Here is a 23,368-nt window from a genome sequence, read left to right as displayed (position 1 = left end):
ACTTGTTTGTACACACATTCCTGTTCTGTGACACCTTCCTCACGCACGTAGTAGGAGCCCCCCAAACCTATTTAAGGGTTGTAGGTGTGTGTGTGTAATTGCAGTGACAATGTCTTAGTTTTGAGTAGTCATGTCAAGTTGTGTTGTATAGTGATGCAGAATCTTGTGTGACCTATAAGCTGATCCATGAAGCGCTCTAAACCAGTAGTTCCCAACCTAGAGGCCTTGACCCCCATGGGGGCTGCGAAGTAATCCAAAGGGGGCCATGAACAGTTAGGTAATGAATTTTTTTTTTTTAAAAAAAAGTCTTCACTCCCTGGATGCTGTCTGCTCCCCACTGCTGCTGCAGAAGACACCTCCCCCTTGCTCCAAACGAGAGGGGAGGCCTTTTGCTGAAGCACCAGAGTGTCTTTCAGGCATGCTGAGGGCAGGCATCTGCCTTTAAAGCATGTGGCACATGTCAAGGAGGCTGCGTGTGGAGCTTCCAGGAAGAAGGATTAATATCGCTGACTCCCATCTTCTTGCACTGCCGCTGCTGCTGCTGCCCTTACTCAGAACAAGAGGAGAGGGCTTTTCGTGAAGCAAAAAGTAGCAAGGCTACAAGGAAAAGCTGCTTTCCCCCTTCCTTCCTGGCAGCCAGCCTGCCTGCCTGCCTTTCTTGGCTCCTGCTTCACTGCCACCTCCTTTTAAAAATTACTCTTATTTGCAAGGCCACCCGGATCTCGCCTTCAGCCCAGATGGAGCCAAGGAGCAGTGAGGAAGTGCAGGACTTGCTCGCCCCCATCTCTGAGGCTAAGTGTGTGTGCCACTATCCCCCCTTTCTTCTCCCTACACTCTGCCCCCCCAATCTCTCTCTCCAAGATGCTGCGGCAGTTGAGGGCTTCCCCCTGTGCCCAAATGCATGCACTCCTGCAGATGTTTGCAGGAGGGGCAGGTGTGTTTGTATGCGTGCACTGATCTATGTTCTGCTCCACTCTCATTCCCCAAGTATATGCTAACCAAGTCATCAGTTCTGATAATCATCCCAAGGCCTAAAAGCACTAATCCCCCTCCTCAATCTATCTACCCCTTTGTCTTTACAATCTAGCATCCCTACCACTACTACATTGCTGCTTCTTGATTATTATTTTTAAAAAAGGTCAGGTTGGCTGAAGCTGGGGCCCACATACTTCAGCTGAAATGTATTTATTTAATTATTATTGCATTTATATCCCACCTTTCTTGCAAGTTGCTCGTGGTGGTGCACATGGTTCCTTCCCTTTCCCTTTTATCCTTACACCAACCCTGTGAGATAGGTTAGGCCGGTAGACTGTGTCTGGTCCAAAGTCACCCAGTGGGCTTCCTGGCTGAGTGGGGTTTTCAACTTGGATCTTCGGCCAACACTGTAACCCACTGGTGCTGGGAGACAGGACTGTACATCTCCAGAAGGGGGGGGATACCAATTTGATTGGACCTTTGCATTAAGAAAAGAAAGCAATACCTCCCTGTCTGCAGGGAGCTTTTTATGGAAAGGGATATTTGGAGATGTGATTTTGCCACATACCATTTTTTCAATTAACAGAGTTTAAAATTACAGTTAGCGTGGAGGGGGGGGTCACAAAAACTTTGAGCTTACAAAGGGGGGCCCATACTCATAAAGGTTGGGAACCACTGCTCTAAAGTGAAGTTTCTCATTAAAACATACTGGAGAAAAATACACCAGCAACTCTGAATCCGATTCCAACAGGCTTGGCCAGGACAGCCAGATGTGGGGAAACTTTGGCTCTCCAGATGTTGCTAAACTACAACTCCCATCAGACCCAGCAAGCATAATCAATAGCCAGGGATAATGGGAGTTGTAGTTCAGCAACAACTGGAGGGCCAAAGGCTTCCCCCACCTACTCTAGGCCATCTTAAGTTGTTTTGCCAATGGAAGGAATGGCAGACTTGGACTGTGAGTTGCTCGTGTAAAAGGCAAGTTACTACATTTCTATACAACCTAAAGCCAGTCAGTGCTCCAGAGGTAGTGATTGTTGTAGAGACCACATATGGGATTAGCCCACTAGGAGTATGAAGCTGGATTTAGCTCACCTAAAAATACCTGTTCTTGAAGCCAAAGGACCCGGCAGATAATTGATGTGTACTTCTTCCCAGCAAATTGCATTGTTCTTTTCATATAGAATATAATCCTCAGATGGCGTAAATAATGTACATCACACATAATAAATGTGGTCCATATGCATGTCCATAGAAGGCGTAGTGATGGGTGGCATCATCAGGCTGTTCAAGAGCCACCTCGGCTGTGAACCACAATTAAGCACGTCCTGGGAAATACACCAAAGCTGCTGCATTACTGGTTCTGAACAGGAATAAGATGCCCATTGCTTTCAGTAGTGTCCCTCTTATTCCTGTGCTGCTGTTGTCCCTTTTGTGCATATAAAACTATCTTACAAAACACAGGAAGCTGCCTTATAATGAGTCAGAGGCAGCGCATTGGTCTAGCTAGCTCAGCATTGTCACTGAATGAATTTAATAGGATGGGAGAGGTTAAGGAAGGGATGATATCTAAAGGCTTGGGAAATAACTCCATATGTTTAAGTGTCTTCCCAGACAATTGTGTGTGTGCGCGCACTGTGGTGAATAAATTGCCATTCCTTATGCTAGTTCACGTTACAATGAAAACATTTCGTGGTTAAAAATAGCCAGCTGTCACACATCTAGTGCCATCTGGAAAGGAGAAGCATTTGGGCTGAATGAAAGATAGTTGCTAAACATTTGTAAATAGGAAGGTGTTTTTGCTGAGGAGTCTGTGTGCCAAAGACTTTTGTTGTTGTTGACCAGCATGTAGATTTATGCAGCGTCTCAGGAAAATCATAAATAATTTAGCAAATTTTACTGATTTATAGGAATTCCAGAAACTGCTGCCTACTCTGATGTAGCACATACAGTAACTATTAGGGAGCAGCATTTTTCATTGTCCACTGCATATTTGTAAGTCCAATCATGAGTGGTCTGCCTTTGCTATCTTCCCTGCATGTTCTTGGGTAAAGACCTGTCAAATGACCACATCTATATTTTCAGGCAACTCAGGAACATTCCCTTACATATAGATCATGCTTAGCAATGTTTTAACACTTCTAAGGGATATGGCTTCCACCTTCTTAAAAATATCAGGACCTCCTTTTAGTCATATTCTCACCCACATTTCAATATTTTTTTTATTTCTAAAATTTGTATTCCATATTTCTAATTCCCTGGAATCTCAAAGCAACTACCAATCAAACATAACCAAACCAAAATACTAAAAAATCAGTATCAAGTTGAGAACTGTAATGCAACAAGCAGAAAATAACATTGACAAACATGCACCAGAAACCAGCCACCTCAAAACCCTCTCAAACAAAGTATGCTTTAAGCTAGCTGCTCTCTCCAATCCCTAAAATGCTCCTCTTTCTCTCCTGAGCTTTAAAAGTAGTAGTGACAATATGTAAAAACTGTGCAAAGGGGCCACTGGGAAGGGGAGGAAATAGCATGCAGGTTTTTAAAGAAGTTATTTTGCAAAATACCTCCAAATTCTGCTTGAGTTTGAAATAACCTATGTGAGCAGCCTATCAGACCAAAACTCTCAAACGTTTGGGGAGAATGTAAGCACCTCTGAGCAGAGCTTGGAAGATTACTTTTAAAAAGTAATAAATTACAGTTACAATTACTTGGCCCAAAAAGTAGTAATTACTGTTACAATTACAATTGCTCTGAAAGTAACTGATTACTTTACTTTTTCTCAAAAGTAATCACTACAATTACAGTTCAGTTACTTTTTTTTAAAAACTCCTACAAGGTGCTGGCCTTGGCTGCTGCACATCTAAGAAGCCTAAAACAATATTAAAAATAAACACACACACACACACAGGGGGTAGTAGAATAAAAAAATTTATCCATAAGATTAACATAATGGCATAACAGAATCTCACATCCCCCCAAGCAATGAAGATACCCCAACTCTTGAAATCAAATTTTACACTTGAAATGCTTTTATAATATGTTTCTGTTACGTCTCAAAAGAACAAGATGCTCAAAGAGCATGTCAGACAAGGAATGTCTTTTTACAGTCATTACGTTGCCACCAGTACTGAACAGGCGTTCTACTGCGGCGCTTGAAGGCATGCCTGTGTTGTGCTGCAAAAAACACCGCAGCACACGTGGAAAGCCATGGAGTGATGACACTTTCCTGCTGGGAGACCTCAGGTACCTCACCAGTTCCTCCTCAGCAGTGTCCACTGCTGACTTCTTGCCCTGGGGCAGAAAGTTAAAGAAGTCATCTTCTAAGTCATCTCCTTCCTGGTCTTTATCTGAAGACTGATCACTGTCCTCATTAAGTACACCCATCTTTATTTCAGCTTTCAGCAAGGCTTCCATTGTGTATCTAAGAAAGAGAGAGGATATGTTAACACATATATGTTAGGAAACCATCATCTGCTCTTCATTTCCAGATGCTTGTCATGTCCCCTGGTTCAGGGTCCAGCCTGTGGATGATGACATGGAAGGTAGGAAGGTGACCAAGTCACCACACTCATGGGGCAGCACAGCAGACCCTTAAGGATTACCTGCAGCAACCCAAGGTTGTGATGAGGAGCCCCAGGAAGAAAAGGCCCAGCCCCTGCCTACCACCTTAAGCCCTCTGATGCCTCCCTTGAGACAACATTTCCTTGGAGTAATCCACCCAAAGGGCTTCCCTAATGTTCTTACTTGTTGGTATGGGTGGTGGCCTGACACGATTCCAGCCAATCTAGTTTGAAGCGAGGGTGTAGGCAGGCTGCCAGAAGAAGCCTCTTGTCCTCCCAGATAGCTGCAAACCGCTTTCTTAGGGCTTCGCGCACACCTCTCAGCAGCTGAAAACAGTATGTGTAACTCTCAGGTTTGTTTTCCAGTCCTTCTAACTTGCGGTCCAGATTGCAGAGCGTTGGTAGCAAATACCCCATGAACATGCCGTTCTCCCGTTGCAGGATATCTAGGGACTGGGCTAGTGGCTCCATAATCTCTGTGTATTCCTGTACCACTTCAATCTCAGCAGCTGTGATCCTGGACAAGGAGCAGCGGTCCATTATGGCATGCATTTTTAGTGGCACAGTTGACAGGAGCTCATGTAGTTGCTTCAACGCATCAAAGGTGGAATTCCACCTGGTCTTATTCAGTACCTTCAGATACACACCACATTGCGCACGGATATACTCAGCAATCTGGGCTGACTGGTTCTGCTTGGACCACAACTTGCTGCACTTTCCCATCAAGGAACGAAACTGTTTCTTGAAAGGACCAAGAAGACTACTTTTGGAGGAGTCAGAAAGCATGGCCTCTATGTCTTGTGTTGCCACAAGGTTGAGAGTGTGGCTAGCACATCTCTGGTGTGGTGGTAAAACAAAATCCTCTCCTGAGTCTGCAGCTTCTTCCTCTGCCTCAGGTCCTGTGTCCAGGATCTCACAGATAGGCACAAACTCCACCTCAGCCTCCTCCTCCTCCTGGTTATCACCATCATCGTCACTGGTGCCTGCAGCTTCCACTGGTTCTTTGGCCATGAAAACTCTGAACACTTTCACAAAGTTGGAGCCATTGTCTGTAGTAGTGCACATAATTTTGTTGTGGATCCTGTACTGCACATGTACATCATGCAGTGCTTTTGAAAGGACATCGTATGTATGGCGCCCCTTCAGACGCTTACCAGCCAAGGCCCCGACCTCACGTTTCAGGGTAGTTGGGTTGATCCAGTGGGCTGTTACCCCAAAGTAACTCTTCTTGCCATTGGTCCAACAATCTGCAGTGGTTGCTATATATGCCACAGCACCCGTTCGGTTTGCAAGAGTTTCTCTCATGTGGCATGCTCTCTTCTCAATTCTGTCTCTCAGAGTCTTGGCACATATGATGGTGAGATCTTTGGGGAGTCCAATGCGAACCAGATTAATGAATGATGGTTTGTCCACAGTCTGAAGTGGTAATGTCTCCTCTACAATGAAATCAATGATTCTCCTGTCGAGATTGCTCTGGGTGACAGGCTCCCTGCCAGATCCCCACCTCTCAAGGGTTGTCTGCTGCTGCTTCAGCATTTTGGGAGGAGGGGTGTCATGCATTGGTTCAGGAAGGCCACGTCTCCTTGCCTTTATTGCTTCTTCAATTGCTCTCAGCTTCTCAGGGTGTGCCCTCTGAGGAAGAAGAACAAAGCATGAATCCAAGAAAAAATGGAAGAGGAACTTCACAATTTAAACATAAATAGACAATGGACACTCTTTGAGGACCAGCATGACAAAGGCTTACCTCAAAATGTTTCTTCACATTGGATGAGGAGGAAACAGCTGATCTCAGATTTTTGATCCTTGGAAGGCAGTAATTGCATCGTACGACAACATTTTTCCCACTCTGGCTCACAAATGTACAAGCTTTCTCAAAGCCAAACCATGGTACTTGCTGTTCTGCAGATGTGGCTGTGGGCAACTGGCACTGCTTCATGCCCTCCTCCTCCTCATGCACAGGGCCTCCTTTCTGAACCTCACTTTCTAGTTTTGCCTCCTCAGGATCAACAAGCTGTGACTCAAGTGGCCGCACTAACTGACTGCTGCTCTCAGCAGCAAATCCTGCAACAGGCGTCTCTGTAATAAACAAGAGATAATGCTCCTATATGGGTGAACTTCAGCTGTGATGTGCCCCCATCTCTTCCCCATGCTGCAAGATGCCCCAGTCAGAGTGGAAGTAAGCAGGTCGATAGCACAATTAAAAGAGATCCTATTTGCATCATTTTTGCTCACTGAATAACCCTGCCTGGGCCAGTCTAACCTATTATCTCACAGGGTTGTTGTGAGAACAAAATGAGATTAGGGTTCAAATCCCCACATAGCCATGAAGCTCACTGGGTGACCTTGGGCCAGTCACTGCCTCTCAGCCTCATGAAAACCCTATTCATAGGGTCACCATAAGTTGGAATCAACTTGAAGGCGGTACATATACTTTTTATTTTGAATATGATGATTATGATAATAAATATGCAGCATTTCAAATTAATTCTGTATGAGAAGCATTCCATGCCAAGCTTGGAAAACCAAGGATGAGGTATAAAATGTAGACAAAAATACTTTTGACAAAATGCTGTTTATCTTTTATATTTTATATATATGAGCCTGGGTAGGGAACATTTAATCTAGCCTACTTGCTTTCAGCAAGAAGGGTTAAGTGCCTTCAGGCTAGGGCAGTCACCAGAAGGCCACAGCAGAGACAAAGGAGCCTAGTGTTGTGGAGATGTTAGATGGGAGCTTTGGGGAGTAAAGATGGAGGCTCCTGAAGGCTGCAATTCTAAACACACTTACTAAGGGATTAAGCCCCATAGAACTCAACAGGACTGACTTCTAAGTAGATATAGTTTGGACTGTGCTGTTGGTAAACCTTGACTAGGGTTCTTCTGCAAAGGCATCCATATCCAAGCCTGGAATACCCTGCCCTTATCTTTTAATGTGGCTGCTCCAAATGTTTTTACAGATTTGACCCTTTACTTCAGAAAGAGGTCTGAAAAATGAGTAAGAGTAAGAAGTATCTTTTAAAATTGTTCTTTTCAATTCACTCTTGAATGCACATCATACCTAAGGCAGATCCACACCATTCCTTTAAAGCACATTCAACACCCATTTGAAGCACATGAATCCCACCACAGAATCATGGGAACTGCAGTTTGTTAAGAGTGGTGAGAACTATAACTGTGAGGGGGAAATGACACTTCCCAGAATTCTTTAGGGGAAGTCATGCGCTTTAAATGCGGGTTGGATGTGCTTTACACATATTGTGTGAATCCACTTAATAAATTTTGCCTGCATGTAAATTGTTTTAATTAATTTTTCAAAATGGAAATAAGCTATAAAGTGTAGTGGGTGACCATGGGCTACTCACCATTTCTCAGCCTATCTGCCCCTCAGGATGAAAACAATGGAGAACCATGACTACCCCAAGGCATACTTAAAATGTAAAGGAAGTATTGTACAACCATAGTATGCAATTGGATACTTATAGGGACACAGCATGACAAAACTGGGTGGAAGTAATGAGTGGGGTACCACAGGGCTCGGTCCTGGGCCCAGTGCTCTTCAACATTTTTATTAACAACTTCGATGAGGAGGTACAGAGCATGCTTATCAAATTTGCAGATGATACAAAATTGGGGGGCATAGCTAATACCATGGAAGACAGAAAGAAAATTCAAAGGGACCTTGATAAGCTGGAGCATTGGGCTGAAAACAACAGAATGAAATTCAACAGGGATAAATGCAAAGTTCTACACTTAGGAAAAAGAAACCAAATGCACAGTTATAAGATGGGGGATACTTGGCTCAGCAGTACGACATGCAAGAAGGATCTTGGAATTGTTGTTGATCACAAGCTGAATATGAGCCAACAGTGTGATGTGGCTGCAAAAAAGGCAAATGCTATATCAGGCTGCATTAACAGAAGTATAGTTTCCAAATCATGTGAAGTATTAGTTCCCCTCTATTCAGCACTGGTTAGGCCTCATCTTGAGTGCTGTGTCCAGTTCTGGTCTCTGCACTTCAAGAAGGATGCAGACAAACTGGAACAGGTTCAAAAGAGGGCAACAAGGATGATCAGGGGACTGGAAACAACGCCCTATGAGGAGAGACTGAAGGAACTGGGCATATTTAACCTGAAGAAGAGAAGACTGAGGGGAGATATGATAGCACTCTTCAAGTACTTGAAAGGTTGCCACACAGAGGAGGGCCGGGATCTCTTCTCGATGATCCCAGATTTCGACTGGACATCAGGAAAAGCTTCCTAACTGTTAGAGCCATACAACAATGGAACTAATTACTAGAGAGGTAGTGGGATCTCCGACACTGGAGGCATTCAAGAGGCAGCTGGACAGCCATCTGTCGGGAATGCTTTGATTTGGATTCCTGCATTGAGCAGGGGGTTGGACTTGATGGCCTTATAGGCCCCTTCCAACTCTACTATTCTATGATTCTATGAAAAGATTTATATAAGCATGACTATCAAATATGTTTATTTATATAACCTGTAAAGATATTTATAGTGCAATCCTATGTTTGTTTACTCAGAAGCAAGTCCCAATGTATTCAATGGGGCTTACTCAACCAGGGAAAACTGCAGCCTCAAGTGATAAGGAACTTGTTCTTTTAACAAGTCCTTTAAGTTGAGACCTTATCCCAGTCTGCGTCTGTGTTGAAATTGCTTTTTAATATGTTTTTAAACTTTTTCTTAAAAAAAAGTTTTTAAAGCTTTTAAAAATGTTTTTAAAGATGTTTTGTTTTAATATATTTTAAAGTCTGTTTTTATGATTTTTAAAGTGTTTTTAGTGCTTTTGTTTGCTGCCCTGGGCTCCTACTGGGAGGAAGGGTGGGATATAAATCAAATAATATAAATAAATAAACTTCATTCATTTTTTTAAAAAATGAGTATTAGTTTCCTACATAATAAAAACAGTGATAAACCCTGCCTAATTTCTTTAAAATAGGGTTGGAGGGAGAGAGATTTACAACACAAACACAAGTCTGCACTATGTTTACTCACGTCCCATTAATTTACAGCACAATCCTAACCATGTCTACTCAAAAGCAAGTCCTAATGGAGTTCAATGGGGTTTACTCCAGGTACATGCTTTACTCCCAGAAATGGCTTTACTCCCAGAAAAGCAGATATTGGATTAAATACTTTCATATTTCATAGCCCAGGGTCTGACTCTTGGACAGAAGAGGAAAAAAAACATTAAGCCATATTACTTACGCAAACTGCAAAAAACTCAAAGCCACCATATTCTGACGTTCAGCCTAGGCATGCCTGGATCAACAAGTCACAACTCTGGCGTCATTGGCTACAATCATGAAAGGGTGGGGTTACAGCCAGAGCTTTGAAAAGTTACTTTTTTAAATGACAACTCCCATCAGCCCCAGCCAGCATGGCCACTGGATTGGGCTGGTGGGAGTTGTAGCTAGAGCATGGATCTGTTTAAAAAAAAGTTGTGGGGGGTGACGTTTTGGTGTATATCTCGGGAATTAGACCACCTAGAACTTACTTTTTCTTTTAAATTGAAGCTGAGAGTCCGGAGAGTAAGGGGTGGTAGCCAGAGAGCCGGAGGCCCCCCCCAAAACCAGAGACTCCAGCCGAAAACACATACACCGGGGCACACACACACACACACACACACACACAAATCATCATCACTCACCTCCACAGCTCTTCGCCATTCTGCTGCTGCCTTCCTTGCCCTGGCTTTTTCCTCTGGCGTCCATTTTTTCCTCTCAGAGTCAGACGGTAGCAGGCCCTGCCTATTCACCTCTTCCCTCGTGCCTCCTAACACAGATCACGAGGGAAGAGAGAGTCTGCGCAGAGGTCCAATCAGTGTGAGGCACATGTCTTGTGTTAACCAATCACAGCCAGGAGCTGACTTCCCCTTGTTCCCGCCCCCAAGTAACGTCCAACCTGTGGAAACGTTAAAGTTGCAGCTGAAAAGTAGGGAAATTACTAGTCGTTCCTTTACTTGCCAAATGTAATGGAATTACCCACTCGTTATTTAAAATTGTAACTAATTACAAGTAACTCGTTAAAAATAACGAGTTACTTCCAAGCTCTGCCTCTGAGTTGCATCCAGAATCGTTGGATAGCATATGTTCCTTTCCCTTTCTCTCCCATTTTTGTACTTTGATTACTTCATGTCTATAAGCCACCCATCATGTCTATTTGCCCAAAAGCATCTCTACATAGAAATTAGTGGATGCAAATGTTATGCGTTTGGTGTGCCCTGGATCCTTTTGGTACCTGGAAGTGCCCCTGAGCCTGTAGCAATAGCCACCTTATGCATCTCTCTCCAGGCATCAATGCACATTTTGCTTCTATTCTACTGATTTACAGAAAGGGATGCAAGAGAGGCAGCCATGCAGGTCTCTCTCTCTCTGTCCACAGCATAGCCAGTCTCATGGGCCTTTCTGCTGCTGTTCAGGAGTTCCACCAGCTCTTGTTGTGTGTGCTCCTCGGCCGGCCCCAGGCATGCAGGGGCCCTTGGGCACCAGCCTGCCCCGGGCCCCTCCGCTCCCCTTCTGCAATCCGCAGCAGCAGGACAGGAGCTTCCGAGCCGCCTGCCATCCCCCCGCTTCACCTACCTTTCGTCTGCTGTTTTTTGCAGTGCGAGCAGGGTTGCCATCAGTCAAGATGGTGGGAGGCTTGGAAGCGCCTCCTGTCCTGCGATCTTGGAAGGGGAGCAGAGGGGTCCCTCAGGGGCCCCTGTAGCTCCAGGGGCCCTCGGGCCAGTGCCCCACCTGGCCGCCCTTTTGAACCGGCCCTGATGCTCCTTACAGCCCTGCAGCAGCAAATTGCTCATCCATCACCTAAAGTTGTAATAACCAACATGGTTTCCTCTGTGGTGCCCTCAGCCACAGCTTAATTTGTCTTATGGTCAGGGACGATAGGAGTTGTAGCCCAGAAGCATCTGGAGAGCATCATGTTGGCTATCTCAGCCAAAAATGTTCTATTTACAGCTGTGGAATAGTAAAAAAAAAAAGGTAAATCCTTATTTTCCAGGAACAGCTGTAAACTCACCTTGCATTCTTCTTCCCTTCTTAAAGGTATGTGGGAGGGCACCGAACAAGTAAAATAATGAGATTTGTGGATAAAATTACCAAGTCAAAATATTTCCAGAAAGCAACAGAGACAGAGTTCATCAAAAAAAAGATTGAAGAGGTCTCCAATACTCCATTATTGCTAACCGTTGAGGTACAAGAATGTAAAGGAACATTAGCAGTCAACATTCCGCCACCACCTACTGATAGAATATGGTAAGTGAAGATTTGTAGCCTTAGATTATTTCAAAGCTGTCACCCTCACAATCTGTATAATTTATCCTTTCTTCATATGAAGCTGTTGTGATGATTATTTATTATTTCACATTTTGGGATTTGGGTTGCTCCCCACCCCCATTTCTTTCCTATTTAAAGCAACATTGCAAGCTGGTATGCATTGTGGTGCTCAAACTTACTGGCTGATACCCATTTTTTTTAAAAGCATTTTGTAAATACAAAATGTATGTTGAGTCTTTAGGTTGTGTCCAGTCTTACTCCTACTCATAGTAGAATGATTGCAATTTAATGGACATGACTAAGATACATTAATTGCTATGGGTCTACTTTGGTATATAACTTAGTTGGATACAACCCATAGGATGCGCTCCTGTGCACGCTTACCTGGAAGTGAATTTAATTGCACACAATGCGGCTTACTTCTGAGTAAGTATGTATGACATTCACTGTCCTTGCAAACTGGGCGTGGCTAACCTACTACATGTTGTTGGATTCCAAAACCAAGACTGACAATTGATCAATTGTCTGCTTTAGATGGGGTCTTCCTCCCTCTGAAAGAGCAAGTTCATAGTGTAGTGGTGCTCCTGGATCCATCTTTGTCGCTAGAGGTCAGTGACCTCAGTGACTAGGAGTACCAGCTTTGGTTGTTTCTGGTCCGGGATAGCCTGACCACTATCATCCATGCACTGGTAGCCTTCAGGCTGGATTACTGTAATGTGCTCTATGTGGGACTGCCGTTGAGGTTGGACCAGAAGCTGCAGCTGGTGCAAAATACAGCAGCGTGACTGCTCACTGGAGTAGGACATTGGCAATATGCTACCCCACTACTGAAAGAATTTTACTGGCTGCCCATTAGCTACTGGGCTAATGTGCTGGTTTTGGTGTACAAAGCCCTATACAGCTTCGGACAAGGATACCTGAAATATTGTTTTACCCCTTATATACTCAGTCGATCACTGTGCTCTGCAGGTGAGGACCTCCTGCAGGTACCATCTCATCAGGAGGTCTATTCTGTACAACATAGGAAGCAGACCTTTAGTGTTGTGGCACCCTTTGTAATTCACTCCCCTTAAATATTAGACAAGCACCATCTCTATTGTCTTTTTGGCACCTACTGAAGATCTTCCTCTTTCAACAAGTCTTTTACATAAATACCTTATTCCAGTCTGCATCTAGTAGTGGACTTGATTTTAAGGTGTTTTTTAAGATGTTTTGTTTTCAAGATGTTCTCTTTTAAGATACCGTTTTTAAGATTTTAAAGATATTTTTAGTGTTTTATCACTTGTTTGCTGCCTTGGGCTCCTTCTAGGAGGAAGGTTGGGATATAAATTTAATAATAAAAAAATAAGCTCACATCAGCCCCAGGCAGCACAGCTAATGTTAAGGGATGATGCAAGTTGTACTCCAACATTTGGAGAGCCACGGGTTAGCCACTGTTGCTATAAACAGTTTACTTAGGCCTAATATACACTAAGGTGGTAGACCTTCATTCCTTATTGTGGAAAGTGGGGTTACCTGATTGAATGTTCTTCCATGCAAAATAAGTTGATGATGTAAGTGTCTAAATCCAATTTTTAAAATATTTTCAATATTTTCCTTTGTATATTTCTAATATTTAAAAAACTGTTAAAAAAACTAACAATTTATTAGGACAAGGAAGCACCCATGGGGTGAGGGGGAGCTTCTGCAATCCAGAAATCAATTCATAAAGAAGAATTTGCTTTTCCTAGGTTACTGTATCATGAGATGCTTTGCTAGGTAGAACAATGTACTGCACAAAATGAGAATCAAAAAGGGTGTAGAGCACGCATTGATGGTATTAGCCTATACAGTAGGGCCCCACTTTGCAGCTTTCCACCGATATGGCGGTTGTCAATTGCAGAAAGGCCCCGCTCCTACGGTGCTTGTTCCACTTTTACAGTGTTTTTCAGGCGGGCACCATTTTAGACAATGTTAGTCAATGCGTTCCACTTTACGGCGGATTTCACTTTGTGGCGGCAGTCCGGAACGGAACCTGCCGTATGAGTGGGGTCCTGCTGTAGTTTGAAATAGATGAAGGGGGGGGGAACTTGCCTCTTCAATTAATTGATAGGCTGGAAGAAATTTACAAGGAAATTACTTGTGGGTATCTTCACACTTACTTTGGTTCTAAAAAATCCAAAATTTAATCTATTATTGATTGAGTTTATATCCTACCCTTCCTCCCGAAGGAGTCCAGGTGGCAAACATCTCAATAAAACAATTTAACAAAAACAAAAGCATTCCAAAAACAGTTAAAACATTCTAAAACAGTTACAATTAATCTTGATGGCAATCTGAGTGTTCTTTAATTGGGGGGAGGGACATAATACTTGTAAATTCAGGAAGACTGGATTCCATTTTGATCACAATATGTTCAAGTAACAACCTTTTGTTTCACAATTAAATTTGAAGAAATTAATACCTGGAAAGAGCTTATGTCTGTATTGTTGTTGAATACCTTATTAGCAGCCAAGACTGCATTAGCTTGATAATGGAATTCAGCAGCAATGCAAATTATTAGTGGGATATACCACTGAAGATACACATCTTTGTCATGTCGTAAAGGAAATTCACAAGATAGCCATGTGGAGTTCTAGCTATATTGTTGGATTTGTATCAAGCGGACATGAATTTAAGTCTCTGCTCAGCTATGGAAGTCTCAAGATGGCCCTGAGCAAGTGCCTATCTTGGACTTACCTCAGAGGGTGGTAGTTGATGATAGAGCAGAATACGTGCTTGCCTTGGCAAATTGGAGAAAGGACTAGATACAAATCTGATAAACAAGGAAATGCAGTCATTCAATCTTTGTGTTGTTTAGGTACGGCTTCCGAAGACCACCCTACCTGGAGCTAAAAGCTCGGCCAAAGCTTGGTGAGAGAGAAGTGACTTTAGTCCATGTGACTGAGTGGATAGAGAAAAAATTGGAACAAGAATTCCAGGTATATTTCTTCAAAGATCTTTTAGTTTTGACTGGTGTATTTAGTATGTCATTTGCTAATTTTATCCAAATTACAAGACTTGGTGAGGATAGCAGGGTAGAAAAAACTGTCACAATAATAAAATAACCCAACTGAAAAAAAGCAATATACAAAACTCGATTAAATTTACTGCACATTGGTTTGATGCCAGGCGCTCAAAGACAATTCGTGGAGTACATCTATAGAAAAATTCCATCTGTAATATTTTTGGTGAAGCATAAATAATGGGTCCAATTTTAGGCCTACTCAGAGTAGGTCCATTGAAATGGCCATAACTAACCAGTCCATTACAGTAGGGCCCCACTAATATGGCGGGTTAGGGACCAGGCCCCCACCGTAAAGCGGAAGTCGCTGTAAAGCGGGGCCCCATAGGCTATAATGGGCTGCGTCGCAAAAAAATGACGCAAAAACGTGGCAAAATCGGCTTTAAAACGGGAAATTTCCCCTGCTTGAAAGCCGCCGCATCAGCGGAACGCCGTAATGCGGAACGCCGTAAAGCGGGGCCCTACTGTAATTGAAATGAGTGAACTCTGAGTGCAACTTAGTTGGATAAAACCCTCTGTCCAAACCAGGTTAGTACCTCCTTCAAAACTCTGGGTGGAGGAATAAAGGGCTTCTGCCAGGCCTCAGTGAACATACACACACACAAATAAGGATACATTGCTTATCAAAATTTTATGGGTCTGATCGATGGATGTTCTCTCATCTAAAAACTAAGGGTCGTAAATTACTCATTTATCAACTGCTTTGTAATTTAGAATAAAATGTTACTGGGAATCCATGATTTATGCTTGGTTGAAATAAGCCTATTTAGTATTGGACTTGTTTGGCCCACTGATATGAAGGTCTGAAATATTCACTATTTCCAAGTTTAAAAAGTAGCAGACTTATTGTAGTTTCTTAAGCCCCATTTATGCGTTAATGCAATTATTGGGGGAAAGGAGATGGACTAAACTGAAGAAAAATTAAACTCAATTTTGAAGCAATGTTTTGACTTAACTGTATCATTTGAATTTTCTGATTGATCTCTACACTCCTGCAGAAAATTTTTGTCATGCCAAACATGGATGATGTTTATATCTCTCTGATGCACTCAGCCATGGATCCCCGCTCATCTGTGTATTCTCTGAAAGAATCTCTCACAGAAGCTTCTGATCAGTCATGAAATGTGAAGACTACAGTTTACAGTATTAACAGATTTTGTTTATATGTATGTTTTTTTTAAATGATCTATCCAGTAGATTTTGTCCTTGTGCCACATTTTATTTTGCTTTATATCCGTTGTTGCTCCAGTTGTCCAAGTATTGCTCCTATCTACTTATTTGAGCATAAATTCCAATTCTAAACTGGTCCGTATCTTTGCAGTAGCTGCTGTTGGGCTTTCAGCATAGCAGTTAATGTGCACTATTCTGAAGTAAAGAATTAGGAAAATTCCCAATTGCAACTGAACCAGGAGCTGACACAAATGGAGTTGTTTGTGAGGGTGCAATATTAGCGCAATGCACATTGGATGGCTTGTCTCATGCAGCCACATGAACCTGTCCTCTATAAGGAACAAATTTGCGTAACTGGAATATTTTTCCCCCACGCTTTTCTCTCAGGCAGTTGGAGGTGTAAAATGAACAAGGTATGTTCTTTCACTTCTGCAGTCCAATAGCTTGTGTCAAGCAATTTTGAACTGTTTTCTGGAGATAGGAATGTAAATTGGATGTATAGGTGATATTATGAAACACTTCATGTGGATTATACATAGTCACTTATTTTTTCATATAAAATTGTGCTTCTTTTGGAAACAAGTAGCCATATAACACATGCAAACATACAGAAGTGTATAGTGAGGGATCTAGCGGTCCTTTAGCGATAGAAACAAAATAAAAATTAGGCAAAGCCATGAGACCAAACCATAGTAAGCCTTTTATTTAGTGAGGTGCAATCACCATGGCTTGTGATTTAATAACAAATGTTAGACATGAACACACATGGAAATGTCTAATGCTGTGTGAGTACGTCCATTTGTCCACTGAAAATGATTGAAAGCCTGTATGAAGTCATTCAGCTTGATTGACTAAACTTGTCTCACGTTTCTGTTGAGATTTCCTCATTGCACACACTGTTCATGGATATAGAGTGGTGGATCCACTTACTTTTTAAAAAACAAAATCTTTTTAAAAGGTGCAAATCCTGATTGTAACTCATGCATCATCATTAGCTGTGTGCGTCTTTTTAGGCCATCTTGGTGTGTGAAAATGGAAGCTCAACAGAACTCCAAAGCATTACTACTGATAGTGGCCAACTCTCAAGACAAATTGCCTTGCTGTTCCTTTTTAGACCATTTGTTTTTAGACCATACAAGCACATTAAATCAGTAACTATTAACACTACATTAAATGATCAACACCACTAATGAGTGTTTCTTGATACTCAATATTGCCAACTATTTATGTCAAGAGAATGTTAATTTAGTTTACAAAGCAGGAGAGTTATTCAGCTCACCTTTTAATAGAGTGCTATGCTTTAAGTAGTTTTTAAACTTTTTGTATCTTGTGTTCAGTTATCGTGCGTAAAACTTTTCAATATTTGCCATCTCTAAATGAAGCTAATCTGAGTGAAGTTTTTTGTTTAAAAAAAGCACCTTGCCTGAAACATATTTAAAGAAAAATTAGCATTTAATATATTTAAGTTGTCTTATTATTTGGTCACCTTTATTTTTGTTAAACTCCTGTGACCATTCCCATTTTGTGTACTGCTCCTTATGGAAACATTTTTCTCTTTAAGAAGTCTGCATGTCTTGTTCACAGCTCTCTTCCCCATGTGCAATAACAATCAAAGTCTAAAGACTAGATGCACTAATTAATATGTAAACAGATACCCAGATTTGACACACGTGACTTCATTGCACTTCATAATTGGACTGTGTGGGTACAATGGGTTTGCTTTGTTTTCTGAAATAAAATTATCCCATGTCAAAGAACTGATTGGGTGTTATTTCTGAAGCCATGAAGGAGGGATGTTGAGGTCCTGTCCAAAATCTGGTGGAAAACCTTTGCCCCTCTTGTTGGACTCCCAACTCTCATCAGCCCCACCCAGCATACCATCGGTCAGGGATCAGCATCAAATGGAGTGTCAGTTCTCTCCCCCACTCCCTAGATTATCCAGTAGAAGAACATCAGGGCCATAAGCAGCCATTTAGTTCAATCCTGCATCCAAACTGCTGCTAGCTTTCTTGTTCAGTCTGCGGCCTGTCCGATCTGCTCAGATCCTATGACATCAGTACAGCCTCAGCTAGAACAAGCTCCTGTGGGGAAATCTCCAGAAGCCTCCAGGCTTCTGGTGATTCCTGAAGAAAGGGGCACATGGTGATTTTGCTTCTGACATAGCTTGATTAGTCACACTGGTAGTTGTAGCCTACTGCTGACATGATTTTCAGTAGTGATTTCACGATTTCTCCTAAAAGTAGTCTGCATGGTTCTATTAAGTCATGAATACTGGATCATGACTGGTACCATTTTAAGAACAGCAGCTATGAATACTATATGCAAAATGCACACGAACCAAGCTGTCTTTCAGGCAAAAGCAAGATCATGTAGGAGGTTGCAGTTATTTGTAGGGGTCCAGTAAGAGCAAAGGTTTTAGACTGTAGAGTTTTGTGTACAGTTTTGTGTTATTTTTATTGTATTTTTAATGTTCACTGCCCAGAGAGCTGTTGCTAGTCGGGCGGTATATAAGCTTAATTAAATAAATAAATAAGGTGGGATGGATTAAAGAGATACTTAGGCTGCAATCCAATACACACCTGGGAGTAAGTCACATTGAACCCAATGGAGCTTACTTCTGAGTATACATGTGCCAGATTGCAGTCATGGCAGGTTCATTTAGACTTTTTAACACAATCCATAAAGAGGGTTCCCCCTGACCTTAAATGTCTTCTACAGTACATCTCATCTCATTTTTCTGCATTCATACCCATAGAGTATGATCAGTCCTAGCCTAGTTATGAATGAGCCTTCTAGGGTTTAAGACTTTTTGATCTGAAACTACTCTTCACTTCCAGCCTGCAATATGAACAATGACCTACATGTGTATTTTTTTTCATGCCAGTGTTAGAAAGGGTCCTTCAATTTGCTGCCGCCTACTCATTCCCATCAGCAATCTATGCCCACAGCATGCCCTGTGCACTGTTTCAGATCACCCATTAGGGTTGTTTTTTCATACTTCTACAAACCTGAGTTTCTGGTGCTACCATTTTTGGCTGCGTAAGTGCAGGCACTTCTCAGTACTTAAATGTAAGATATTTTCAACAGTCTCCTACCCAAAAACTAAAGCTTAATAGGGTGGTACCACTAAGCAGTGTCTTGGCAATGCACTATAAACAGGTCTTCTCTGAGCAGAGGTCCGTGGGGTGGGGTGGGGAGTAAGAATCTTACAGAATAGACAGGGACCTTTTTAATAGCCTGCTGAAGGGTCGCTGTTAATATTCTATCAACTTTTCCTTGTGGTGGCACAATGATGGTTACAACCTAGTAGAGTACTAAGGAATCCTAACCAAATTTATTCAGTAGCAGGAGGCTGTAGACTAAACAGTAGCTTGAAGTTGCAACAAACATACTATATAAGTAGTACAACAGCACTGTCAAGGAGCTGTGTATGTGGTTGACAGCTCTAGTAAAAATTCAAATTAAAACTTTCTTGCTAAACCTCTGCAACTCACTTGGGTTCAGCAGCACATAGCAGTTGGCTCTAGGCAACTATCCCTGTTGGCAATAGGGATATTTATAAGCTCTGTGTACATCTTTCACTCTTTTCAATTTCAAGCACTTTCATTTAGACAATGCAAGCGATTTGTCAGCTTAAGCATGATTTTTTGTATATAGCATGAACTTTTAATAACCAATATAGGGCTAAGAGTAACACTACCTAGTCATTGTCTGTATTCCATGTGAAAACATAGCTGCATATACACAATTCTTATATTAAGACCATTTAGTTCAATGCTGTTTTTTTATTGGGATTTTAAAAAGTTTGAAGCTTGCAATTTTGAAGCCTCCTCTGTATGGGAAGGGAACAATCATCCTATGTTCTGTCAAGACCTATCTGCAAGCCTTGGTTTAATAAACACTCTTTCAGGAAATTGGGAGGAGCTACTGGAGCTTAAGCAACAAAACTCCAATTAGCATTTATTAAACAAATTCAATCCTGTTAAGATAAGCCCCCGTCCAAGGAAAACCTCTACCCTGAAATGTACTAAATATTCCACCTTCCCACTGGTGGGCTCTCCAGCACTGGAGGCATGCAGGAGGCAGCTGGACAGCCACCTGGGTATACTTTAAGTTGGATTCTTGCACCAAGCAGGAGGTTGGACTCAACAGCCTTATAGGCCCCTTCCAACCCTAGTATTCTATGAAAATCATAGGGGGTACTTCAAATAAAGCAAAGACAGCGTACCTAGGCAAAGAGGAGGTAGCAGTAGACTCCTGGGGTCTAGTATCTTCAGTTCAAGTAAAGCTGATGCATTTAATCATAGGATGAAATGTAACTTGCCCTTAAAAGAATTACTCAGGTTTCAGCTGAGCAACACCAGTTATAAGCAAGTCCTTTGTTTTTGCACTGTAGCGTAGCCAGTGAGGCCATGAACAGGCCATGCACCAGTTCAAAGGCAGTGCATCAAAGTCAACTGAAAAAAGATCCACACAGTGGTTTTTAATTTAGTTTTATTTATATACAGTGCATCCCCACAGCAGCTCTCTCGGCATGGCTTTAGTCAAAGAACATCGGTTTCTTCCAGTGGTTTTCTTTCCACAAGGAAAAAAAAGAATCTTACCTGCAAAGAAGAGGAGAGTTCAGAAGGCTGACAACATGAGGCAATTTTGTTCCTATATAGCACAAACAGCTGGCGTGCCTGTTCTTTTTCCAGGGACGCACACCACAAAGTAATTAATGGATACTAGCTGGCTGTGATCATTAAATCTTCTGTAAACCCAGAAGATATGTAAATCTCCTGTCTCCCATAACTAAGAGAATTTATCTGCTATCATGGTATCTAATGTGAAAATGATACTCCACAACACTGCAAGCATAGAAGATAGGAGCAAGGATAAAGTCCTGTTGCAGCTGTTACTATTCTCTTAACAGTTACAACTAACATTTATGAATATATTTGCTCGTTGCAACACTGCCACTAAACATGCCGTGGAGCATCATTCTATCTCCCACTGTGAATGCATCCTAACGGGGACAGGTATGGCAACATAACAGCTGCAGTGGAAAGACACGAACAGTACCATTACTTGACTTCTCTGATGTTGGCTGCTCAGATTCAATGACTCCTCATCTGCATCAGCAGTCTAACACGCCAAAAGAGAATCATCACAGCAGCCAGCAATATACAGAGTCAGGAGTGTTCCCTTCCTCACTCAATTACTAGCACTTCCCCCAATAAAAACCCTGCTGCATCCCAGAGGCCTTAGGACAGGGATGGGAAACCTGTAGTCCTTCAGGTATTGTTGGACCACAACTCCCATTGTCCCTGACCACTGGCTATGCTGGCTGAGGCTAATCCAAATAGGTTCCCCATCCCTGGCTTGGGGAGAACAAGGTTTGTTTCATGCCTAATGACTTCTAATCCCACTCCAGTCTAAACCACTTCCTGCACAGAAGTCCACATATATATTTTTTGGAGACCCTCCACTATAAGCTTAACTGCTCTGGCGATATCCAACCAGTCATTAAAACACAACTGTGACTATATAAGGAAACTGAGATCATGGAGAAAATGCATTTTTATACTACCATATATTAAGTACTGTACTAGAGAGCGCTTAAAGTGTGGGGCAATTTTGCAAAATACTCACCAAATCTTTGACCATGTGGTCTGTGCACAAACTGAAGAGGGTGTGCAACTGTGTAATTGTTAATATTAAATATCCTTACGGTGCATGCACATTTGAGGCCATCCAATCTCATCACCAACAGGTCATGCTCAAAGCACGGTTACTTAAAGCTTTAACGCATTTCACTTCATGGTTACACGTGTTTTATATCAAAGCTCTAAAATTCACTGGTAAGTGCAAACATAAAATCTATGTTAACCGTTATTTCGGATCACATAGAACGCAAGCATACGGGCCTTTTGAACATGGGGCTTTACGACCCCAAATCCGCACTATCTCAAATTACTCCGTCTTTCTTTTCCGGACTCTGCTGGTGACGCGTGCAACAGACACGACGCATTTTTACAGGGAAGTAAGCCCCACTGAGCTCAACAGGGCTTGCCCACCAACCACTAAGCACACATAGCACTGCAGCTTTCGGCTCAGAGAAGGCCTAGATTGCCGTCGTTTTTTCCTCGCCTACAGGGCGGCTCTCCCAGACACTCGGTCTTCCCCTCGATTCAAAGCACCTGTGCATGGCTGGTTCTAAAAGTTTCCTACTCTCTAATCCCCAAAACAGCCAAGGCCTCCTTTCCCTTCAAGAGTTACCAGCTACACCTCCGAACAAAGACAATTTGCACCAACCTCCACCAGCTTCCTGTCCTTTCAACGAAAAGGCCAAGCTCCGCCTCTGCGGACTGTTTATAGCCATTGTGACGCGCCGGGACCCGCCCCTTTTCGTCAGAAACCAATTGGGCCACACGTAAAGCGGTGAAGTGCTTCGCTAACACGCAATACGTTTTGTTTTTTCTCTGCCTTGTACGCTTCATACCCGGGGGGAAGATATGGGGAATTCTTTCTTATAGACGTTTGAAGTTTTGCACCCTAAAACAATTAATAATAAGACTGCACTTTCTTTTTTGCACGCTTACCTGTGAGTAAGCCCTACTGAATGTAATTTTGCGCTGTAAATCAAGATGCTGCGGAGGGAAGAGCCAGCATGTGACGCACGAACCGATGCAATAAATAAACGGTGTAAGAAAGAAGATCTTGTCTTTTTTCCATGTCTTTTTATTCTGTATCATTTCCTGCTTGACTTTTATTTTTAACCCGCTTTCCTTCTTTTATTTATTTGCAATACACTTGTTATTTATTTGTTTTAATGGCCAGAGAACCCAGATTAATGTTATTCTGAAGCCATTTACTCAGCTCAAGGCGAGTCCAGTTAATTTACGCAAAATGTCTTTGGTTTTGAAAGGAGTTGTTTTGCCTTGACTACTTTTCGATTTGGGCTCCATTTATTTTAATTTTTAGCCTCTTGCGTGCATTTCATGCTTTTACCCGCTAGAGGACACTAATTGCTCATTTTTTTAAAAAAAAAAAGTCAGCCAGGTGGAGCTGGGAAGAGGATTCTTCATTCTTCCCGAAAAACATCCCTTGCCGGGGGTTGAACTTCTGAACAAAATAAATGTTTCTTAAGAGAACAGTCAGCTGGAAGAAAATAATCATATGAATACGAGATTAAAGACTTGATTTCTTTTATCTTTATTGCAGATCCCTATGGGAAGACAAAACTAAAGCAGTAGTTTGTTTTACATAACCCCTCCTTACTCCCAGAAGGAACCCAGGACAGCAAACAAAAACATTAAAAGCACTTTAAAACATCTTGAAA

At 42.2% G+C, this 23,368-nt stretch overlaps 2 protein-coding genes and 2 non-coding genes across 8 annotated transcripts in view; 1 reads left to right on the top strand and 3 right to left on the bottom strand.

The window, feature by feature from the left end:
• TEX2 (testis expressed 2) overlaps positions 1-17,801 on the top strand; it is a 139,807-nt gene extending 122,006 nt beyond the window's left edge. For all 4 annotated transcript variants that reach the window (XM_061615519.1, XM_061615520.1, XM_061615518.1 and 1 more), the window contains exons 10-12: positions 11,601-11,810; positions 14,671-14,791; positions 15,873-17,801. In XM_061615519.1, the coding sequence (XP_061471503.1) occupies positions 11,601-11,810; positions 14,671-14,791; positions 15,873-15,995 (454 nt within the window). In that variant the 3' untranslated portion in view covers positions 15,996-17,801. The remainder of the gene's footprint in view (positions 1-11,600; positions 11,811-14,670; positions 14,792-15,872) is intronic.
• Positions 3,937-22,363, bottom strand: LOC133379722 (uncharacterized). 2 transcript variants are annotated; one of them, XM_061615523.1, is made up of 6 exons: positions 22,342-22,363; positions 20,273-20,648; positions 10,208-10,461; positions 6,286-6,617; positions 4,726-6,173; positions 3,937-4,402 (listed from the first exon to the last, which is right to left on the bottom strand). In XM_061615523.1, the coding sequence occupies exons 3-6, from the start codon at positions 10,269-10,271 to the stop codon at positions 4,012-4,014; spliced, it is 2,235 nt and encodes a 744-aa protein (XP_061471507.1). In that variant the 5' UTR covers positions 10,272-10,461; positions 20,273-20,648; positions 22,342-22,363; the 3' UTR covers positions 3,937-4,011. The 2 variants fall into 2 exon arrangements, with proteins under 2 accessions (XP_061471507.1, XP_061471505.1); XM_061615521.1 differs by having other exon boundaries at positions 21,679-22,356.
• Positions 20,356-20,492, bottom strand: LOC133382656 (small nucleolar RNA SNORA50). The gene has a single exon (XR_009762040.1). It is a non-coding gene; the product is annotated as a small nucleolar RNA SNORA50 (small nucleolar RNA).
• Positions 21,136-21,200, bottom strand: LOC133382654 (small nucleolar RNA SNORD104). The gene has a single exon (XR_009762038.1). It is a non-coding gene; the product is annotated as a small nucleolar RNA SNORD104 (small nucleolar RNA).
• Positions 22,364-23,368: the final 1,005 nt, after the last annotated feature.

This window comes from Rhineura floridana, chromosome 3 (genome assembly GCF_030035675.1).
Source record: "Rhineura floridana isolate rRhiFlo1 chromosome 3, rRhiFlo1.hap2, whole genome shotgun sequence".
NCBI classification, from domain to species: Eukaryota; Metazoa; Chordata; class Lepidosauria; order Squamata; family Rhineuridae; genus Rhineura; species Rhineura floridana.
This window is presented reverse-complemented; position numbering and strand designations above follow the sequence as displayed.